The sequence below is a fragment of the Asterias rubens genome, chromosome 1 (assembly GCF_902459465.1).
Source record: "Asterias rubens chromosome 1, eAstRub1.3, whole genome shotgun sequence".
In the NCBI taxonomy this organism is placed as follows: domain Eukaryota; kingdom Metazoa; phylum Echinodermata; class Asteroidea; order Forcipulatida; family Asteriidae; genus Asterias; species Asterias rubens.
The window spans coordinates 31131019-31139857 of record NC_047062.1 but is presented as its reverse complement, the minus strand read 5'-3'; the positions used below and the strand labels follow the sequence as shown (position 1 = coordinate 31139857).

At 41.2% G+C, this 8839-nt stretch overlaps 1 protein-coding gene across 1 annotated transcript; it reads left to right on the top strand.

The window, feature by feature from the left end:
* Window positions 1–269: 269 nt before the first annotated feature.
* Window positions 270–4453, top strand: LOC117289315 (ankycorbin-like). Its single transcript, XM_033770776.1, has one exon. The coding sequence runs from the start codon at window positions 1970–1972 to the stop codon at window positions 3605–3607; it is 1638 nt and encodes a 545-aa protein (XP_033626667.1). The 5' UTR covers window positions 270–1969; the 3' UTR covers window positions 3608–4453.
* The last annotated feature ends 4386 nt before the right edge of the window (window positions 4454–8839 follow it).

Here is an 8839-nt window from a genome sequence, read left to right as displayed (position 1 = left end):
CTGTATATATACCGTTAAGTCTCCGTACATACCGACACTTATACTCCGTATATACCGACATTACTCCGTATACCAACAATTATTCCGTGTATACCGACGGTATTCCGTATATAACGACAGTGTCCGTCTATACTGACGTTCACCGTATATGCCGACAGTTCATCGTTAACCGACAATTCACCGTATCAAACGACAGGCTCCGTGTTACGACAGTGCTCCGTATACCGACGTTCTCCGTATACCGATTGTTAAACCTCACGAGGGCAAAGCTTTCTATAACGTCGTGATTTTAATTGTGATGATTCCGTTGGAAGTGCAGCGTGTGGTCGTCCACAGCTGCGGGACGGACGGGCTAATGCACGGCATCCATCAACAATCGCAAACATCTATTTATTAAGTAGATACCGTGTTTACCGGAACTCTGCATCAATGAGTATCGACTCTGATGATCGTGGTTTGGGTAATTGCTATTAGCGGGACCCCAATACTGCATCATCTGATTGAATAATATGCAAGGGATTGTTTAAGCATTCATTTGAATATTAATACAGTCAGGAGCACACTAGGTTGAGAGGAGTTGAGAGTAGTGCAGCGTGCGTAGAGTGACCGACGTGTATTTCCACATTGGTCACGATGGAAGGAGCATATGATCGTGTTAAACTTCACCAATGGATTGTGAACTCCTTCTTTAAATGCAAACCGTTATGCATGGCCTTAGGACAGGGAAATCGCTTCATGGATTGAACGTCGAGTGTATGGAATGCTGTATCCAATCTCACCAATCGCACACTTATCGTTGCATTTGATTTTCATAGTGTTGCAACTTGCTTGAAAACAATCGTGATGAGAAGACATCTGTCATTTGTTTTTCAGTGAGTGGGTTTACACATCTGCTGGAGGCACATTTGGTATGACGGGCGCTCTTTCCTTTACATGTAATTATCATAGTGTTGCAAGCTGTCTGAAACATTAGTACATCGGCAAGTTTCTTTTGGAGAGGGAGACTTTATATACATCTGCTGAAGTCAACTTCGAGATGACGGGCAAACTGTCCTTTACATGTAAACTATCATTTTAGTACGTCTACTGGATGGGGAGTCACCTTCGGTGTATGATTGGGAAGGCATGATTTGTGGTTGCTACGGTTTCCATGATCAACATTTTGGTTTGAGGACATTGCGATGTTACAACGCAACCAGCTTCATAAATCATTGGTGAGCTGCTTTGATTCCAAATTATCTCCTGACTCATAGTGTAATAATATTGAGTCTCCATCAAACTGCGTAGCAACTTTGGAATATTTTGTCAGCCGTGTATCAAAGTTCGAAATCGAATTCTGTCTGGAGTGGAATTGGATTGTAATTTATAGAGAGAGTCGGCCACTGTGAGTATAATACCCGCATGTCATGAACACAGATGCTACTTTTGATTTGGGCAAGTGGAGTAAAGTGGGGGTTGTTCACCAAATTATATAAAATATTTGTGAAAACCTGAATACCATTTTGGTCATCGACTGCAGATAATAATAATAACAATAACAACAAGTAAGACTTGTGAAGCGCATTTTTCCAGAGATACAAACATGCGCTGCTGAAGAAAACTACGATAATCAGCTTTCAATTGCTGCTGTACAATATTCCATTGGAACGTGGAATGTCCGCAGTGCTGTGATGTTAGGTTGCGTTTTTGTTCCACATTGAAGCAGAAATCATAGGAACTTAGTTCTGGATTATTTGCGAAACCTGGATATCATTTTGCTAATCGAGTGCGGGTTGAAACAGTTTTCAATCGCTGCTGTACATTATTCGATTGGAACGCGGAAATGTCCGCAGAACTGTGGTGTAAGGTAGCGTTTTTGTTCCAGCAACAATCATGGGAACTTAGTTCTGGATTGCCGTGTAAACAGGAATAAAGGAGAAATATCACAAGATATTTTTTGATTGCAAAGGTCTCTTCTCATTGGAATACCATGCTCCACATGCCGTCCGTACGCGACCGTTATCGCCGGAGCAGCCTCGGGCAGGTCTCCGGCGGTGTGGCGATCCACGACGCCGTAGTCAAGGGGAAGATCCACCTCGCGAAGTTCATTCTGGACGCCGTGGACAGCCACACCGTGGTCAACTCCCGCGACACCCACGGCAAGACGCCGTTGATCCGGGCCGTCAGAATCGACGAGCCTGGTGTCCGTGCCAAGGCCGTGGATCTCCTCCTCAAATACCAGGCCGACGTGAACCTGGCCGACAACGTCGGCAGGACGGCGCTGAGCTACGCCTGTGAGCACAAGTGCAACGACGTCATCAAGAAGTTGGTCAAGAACAACGTTGACCCCAACTTGCCGGATAAGAACGGCAACACGCCGTTGATGTACTGCGCAATGAATGATAACACGGATGGTATTGAGCTCCTCTCGAAGTCGTTTCGACGTCTTGGATTAGACGTTGATAAGATGAACGCTGAGGGGATGACGCCCCTAATGGTTGCCGCAAGGAATGGCTATGCTGCGTGCGCGCAGCTTCTAGCCCAGAAGGCCAAGGCGTGCTTATACACACGGGATAACGTTCATAACATGACTGCTATCGATTGGGCCAGGGAGGCGGGTTGCTCCACCCCGGACGTGGAAGCGATCCAAGCACGTCCTCGCACCGCTACGCAAGGCTCACTACACGACTTGGCTGAGGGGCAGGACTCCCAAAGAATGCTACCAAAGCGGGATCCCATCAGTCCAAACAGGAACAAGAAGAGTGAGTTTTCCTCGATGGTAGCTCTCCCGTCTGGCGACTCAGACGGGTCCACAAGCTCAGAATCCACGAGTGTGGCGTCATCATCATGCACCCACACGCACACCGGTAGTATGCAGAACATCAAACAATGCAATCACATGAGCCTGGAGGGCCTGTCCAAGAGAATCCAAGGTCTAGGTCAAAGATCATCCTCGGAGGACACCGGTTCTCCTAAGTATGGACGTGCGGATTCACAAAGTCCAGAAACTCCCGAAAAAGAGTTGGTCTTTGGTGGACAGAAGGCTCATCAACCAACTCGGCTCTCTGACTCCCAGCCCAAGCTGACCATTGGTAGCACGGATGTACCATCGCATTACGAGAGAAACCATAATGTATACAAGCACGTGCATCACCCAATCGCTTCGAACCACTCCAGTAGACGTCCCATGTCAGCCAATGTCACGAACCGAGCAAGCACATTCAGCAAGAGCTTCGACAGTGTCCTGTCGACCAGACTGTCTACGTCTTCAGACACTCTCCACCTACTGACCGTCACCCAACCCTTAGTACCCCACCCTCCAACAACAGCCAAAGAGGTCAGTAATCTATCCAAACTATCGCATCTCAGTCGAAGCATGGAGGTGTTGCATGTTCAGAAGGCCCCGACTGAGCTAAAGGAAGCTGAAAACGACAGCAGCAAGGTCAGTTATGTGGATCTGCACGAGGTACGGGGAAGGAGGAGGACGGAAGGGCAAGCGTCTCTCTCCCCCGGGGATCTGAGCAGTTTATACGGCAGGCCAGACGGTGGTGGTGTACAGAGCAGTAGTAGCCGAGACTTCGGTCATCTACCTTCTCTCTCGCCAAGGTGTGTTTCCCGCGAATCATAAAATCATAGAATGGAAATTTAGAAGTGAAAGTATATCAGTGGCTGGTTTGAATGGCAAATATGATTACAAAGCTATGATACGATCAACTGTTCCAATGACAACGATGTATTAGTAAAAGGTTTCTTCAAATTATCAAGTTTAAGAAATGAATATTCTAATAATTGTCTATTATGTAAGATGTGGTCTATGATAAGATTAATAACCAATGGGATCTTAAACATTGATTTATTACTATACGATTTTGGTGTCTTCCAAACACCACCTTGGCTATCGATGTCTCAAATTAATTGGTAGAGAGAGTTGAAATTTCTGACAAATATCAAAGTAATACCAATATCACTAGAGGTTGATTAAGGACAGTGATAACCCCTCTTCAACCACAAAATACAGCTGAAGTTATTTTTCTCAGACGAAACAATATTGTAAATATGTAATTAACCGAAGCCTTCCAAGGATTTTTTTAAAGGTGTTTTTGTTGTTGTTCCAGAGAGCTTTTTATTTGGATATCATTGGTGTTTTTTTTTAAAGTGAGTCCATCATAGGACTCAACCAGATGGGAAAGTAATCTTCGTCACACGAAATTTTAACTCCCTGGTAAAATCACCCTTTCGATCTCTTTAAATAGGCTTTAGATTGGCACACTACTTCAAAATGTCTAACACCTTTGCTGCTAGGAATTATACCACCTTATCACTTTAAAGAGTTTTGCACGAACACAGTCAGTCTGTTGTTATTATTGAGTAGTGATTTAAAGAGAATATACCGTTATCATACTGCCTCCATCTTGGTCATGTTCCTCGTATTGAATAACAATAATGAATGCTATTTATCATTTTGCAAATAGGAACACGACTATTTATTCTTCCAGCCTCGGTTTGGTAACATTGATATCAATGGGAGAAATTCAAGATGGCTGCACCATGATGAAGAAATAATTGCCTCTTGAAATACACTCATCAGCGGATTATATACGGTCCGCCATTGTTGAGTAAAAAAAATGGGTTTGACAAAGTAGCGGACTATGTTCTGTCATGAAAAAAAAAATGAAAAAAAACCCTCAAATTTAAGGGATATAAATTATGTGAATCATTATTCTACTTTTACATTATCTTTCCAATCATATATAAAAAAGATTCTGCTAGGTTTGAAATGCCGGGCCATTGTTTGCAAACTCATTTCAAAACAAAAGCTTTTTAATGAGCCTTTCTAATTGCACAAGCAAAGATTATGCCCAACAATGCATACTAATTATTCCTGTCTGTTGTTGACAAACAAACCGAGCAGGCTGGCATGGACGGCCGATTATTAGCAAAACATCCAATCGTCACAGCATGCTGACAGGTGTTGTCACCAAACTAGACCTGATTGGTTTTTTGTGTCCAACAACTTCAACATATTTTTTGAATATTTGTTTAGCATTTGGCGATTTTGCCTGGTACGTGTAATGCACAGGCCTGAATGCTTCGTTTTTGAAAGGGCAAGGGCACCGAGGCATTTTCTCCTTGGCAAAGGGCACCCTATGAGGAAATCGTAAATTTCTACTGGAGCATTTCAAGGGCACCAAGGCAATGACCAGGGGCATGGAGACAATTGCCTTCGTTGCCCGTCCAGGAAGTATCAGGCCTGAGTGCATGCATAGGTAACCTTGAAACTACGGTCGCTTCTCGAACTTGTCCTTACTTTGTACAAGTGCAACCCTCCTACTTTACTCGCAATACACAGGAATTGTATTCGACCATATGGCAACTTATAATCTTGTACATACGGCATAACATATGTAACGCAACCCTATCAGGAATACTGATCCATGTTTTTTGACTTGATGGATCGTCTTGTACGGTAAAAATTATACGTGAAACGTGCAGTAACTGAATCCTTTCTCATTAGTCACCAGAACTAGGGTATGTCATGCCCGATTCCCGAGACAGTTTAGTACCCAGGCGTCTACTTACGTGTTTATAACGGTAAAGTGCATCTTGTTAGCCATGGTGATCAATCAAGAATCAGTCATTTTGCGTGTGTTTCATCATCATTATTGAAGTTGTGAAGCATCTGCGGGTGTTTTGTACCAGGATTTTATCTGAAACAATAACAGATTTACTGCGTCAACAGTAATAGTTTTCTATCAATATTTCTTTATCTGCAGTTTCACTGAACACCCAAAAGTTGTTTTCATTTAGCTTAACGGTTTACCCCTTACCGTATGCCTATCCTGCAGTTTTAGCTTGCCTCTGCAGAAATACTTCACCTTTGTTAGTGTTACTGGGTATGGTTAAAATACTGGGGCCAATTTCATAGAGCTGCTTAAGCAAAAAAATTGCTTAAGCACGAAAATAGCTCGCTTATTTTACACATGTTACTGGCCAAGATTTCATGCCATATACATTGCTTATGACTAGTATTTAGCTGTTGTCTCCTTAGCATAACAATAAATGAGTGGAGTCTTGGCCGGTAATCTGATTTTACTAAGCAATGAAATTTGTGCGTAAGCAAAATTTTGTGCTTAAGCAGCTCTATGAAATTGGGCCCTGGTGTTGACACCAGAAAAAAAGTGCCGGTAGATGCAAATGTTTTAATCTTGTGTTTACTTCGTTCTGGTATTTTGTCATCAGTTTATCCGCAGTACTGTAACAAATTGCTGTTTCACTGTACCTGCAGTTATAACTACTTTCTATTCAGTTTACTTAGCCGTCAGTTTTCATGTGGCAACTGAGTGCACTTTCTGCATTGTGTACACCGTTCATACGTTCTCTGCCTTATGGTCTTCCGTATACCTCCAGAATTTTAAGTACATGCAGTTTTACATAATGTCTTCAGTTATACTTAGCAGTTTTTTTATAAAGAAAGTGTGACTCATTATTCAGTAAGAATTTATATTTCAGTGTTCCTACCTATATACTGACAATTTTCCTAAGTGTGCAAATACCATAAAGCCATGTAACACTCAGTATACGTAATTGAGCCCCGAATGTAGCTTTTTAATGAAAACGGCTTTTAAAATTGTTGATTATTGTACACAAAATCTGACAAACCATTTTATGCATGACAAAACTGTCTTGTCAGTTCATATTACGATGACGGTACTTTATATGATTTTAGGTTGTGTAATGGCTGCATGATGTGTGTTTGCTTGATATCAATTATGATCAGAGGTTCATATCAATATTGCTGACGTAGAATCTGAGTTAAAATCCTAGTTGTTTTAATCCGTTTCAGGGTCAGCCTGACCCAGAAATGGGTCAAGCCCATTGGACCGGGGCATTCGGACCCCTATTTTTATTTTTATTTTTTAGAGTGAACGAATACACACAAATTATTAATGCAGTAATGATTATGTGTTCGTTAAAGGGCATCGTATACTTTTGGTTTTAATCCGGGACCTATAGACGATGTGACCTCTGATATAACAATCATGTTTACAAAAGAGCCACAGAGCCTGGACTTCCTGCATGCACGATTTGTACACAGCCCAATGGAAGAAAACATCAAATCTTATATTTTATGGAGATTGCACTGTCTAACTCTTATGAACTTGTTATATGATGAAAGGGGGCACATCTCAAAACTTGTACAGTTTTTACTTCCACAACTCCTGGTTTTATGTGGAAATCATGACACACATTGTCAACTTTCCCATAGGACCAGTGTAGTATCTTATCTGCCAGAATACTCAAAAAATGTACAAGGTTACACTTATATTGTAAACAAAGTTCACATGGTCTATTTTCATGTGTAGATATAAAACAATACATTGATGCATTTGAAAAATTCATTTCAAAAGGTGGTCAGGTTTTTGAGAAATCGCCGAAAATCAAGAGCGGTTGTGTCCACGCGAGAAGAATAATCTCTTAAAAGGAGAACACAATCTGGGAAGCGTTACTGCGGGAACGCTTCTCCGATTCAAATTTTAGGGCATCACAACTGATATCTTTTTCATGGGACGATTTCGTCCAGCATAAATTGCACGGCAAAGTTTTAGACTGAAAAGTTGTGTGCACACTGACTGCTAATAATATTGAGAAGCAAATGGTGATTGTTTAGTAGCAATTGATACATTTTGTTGTTTGTAGCGTTTTGCTGTGCTATACAAGGGAAATTGTTCTCTGATTCTCCATAACCATATTACTTCGAAGTGAAATGTTCTCCAAAATGCTGTCTTCTACCAAAACCTGTTGTATAGGCGTCTATAACCAATAGCTTTTACTGTCAGTAATTTTAAGAGTGATAACCAAACGTATACTTTCCCTTTAAGCTGGATTATCTGAGATCTCGGTTACCCTTAACAATAATCGTCATAACCTCTATAAAACCCACAGTGCACAAAAATACAATACCTCAATAATGCATCCATAAATCATGAAAAACTTAGTACAAAGATCACCGATTGTAAATTTGTAAACGTATAATTGTTTATAACTCCTGTACATTGATCCCTTAACTGTTATTGTCTGTATGGGGGTGTACATGTAGGCATACTATATCAATCGCAACAGTATAGCAACCCGTTGTAAAGTGTGCATAAATCGTTGAACGTCCACTTTGACAAAACGAAATCTGTGTGAGATTTATGCCATACATCAAACGGAGATTCCTTTTAGAGAAGAGCAATATGGCCCCATTTTCGAAGAGCTGTTTAAAGCATGGAAACAAAACACTGCTTAAATTTTTGATTCTGCTACATGGGCAAAAAAATAAGCAGGATGCATGTACTGTGTGATATGGTATTTTGGCTGGTCACATTATTCTGGTATTCACGGCAGTGGACACTATTGGTATTTACTCAAAATAAATATTAGCATAAATTCTTACTTGGTAACGAGTAATAGGGAGAGGTTGATAGTATAAAACATTGTGAGAAACGACTCCCTCTTACAACGTAGTTTTCGAAAAAGAGGTAATTTTCCACGAATTTGATTTAGAGATCTCAGATTTAGAATTTGAGGTCACGAGATCAAGCATCTAAAAGCACACAACTTCGTCGACAAGGGTGTTTTTTCTTTCATTATTATCTCGCAACTTCGACGACCAATTGAGCTCAAATTTTCACAGGTTTGTTATTTTGTGCGTATGCTGGGATACACAAAGTGAGAAGATTGGTCTTTGACGGTTACCAATATAGTTTACAGTGTTTTTAACCAATGTTTTGTTGCGCTTATAGCTGTCTATGAAATTATGCCATCGAGTTTTTGGGGGGTTGTATGTAGAGAGATAATCATAGATCGAGGAAGGGAG

Excerpts from the sequence above, each read along its gene's own strand:
- LOC117289315 (XM_033770776.1), top strand. The coding sequence starts at position 1,970 with ATGCTCCACATGCCGTCCGTACGCGACCGTTATCGCCGGAGCAGCCTC.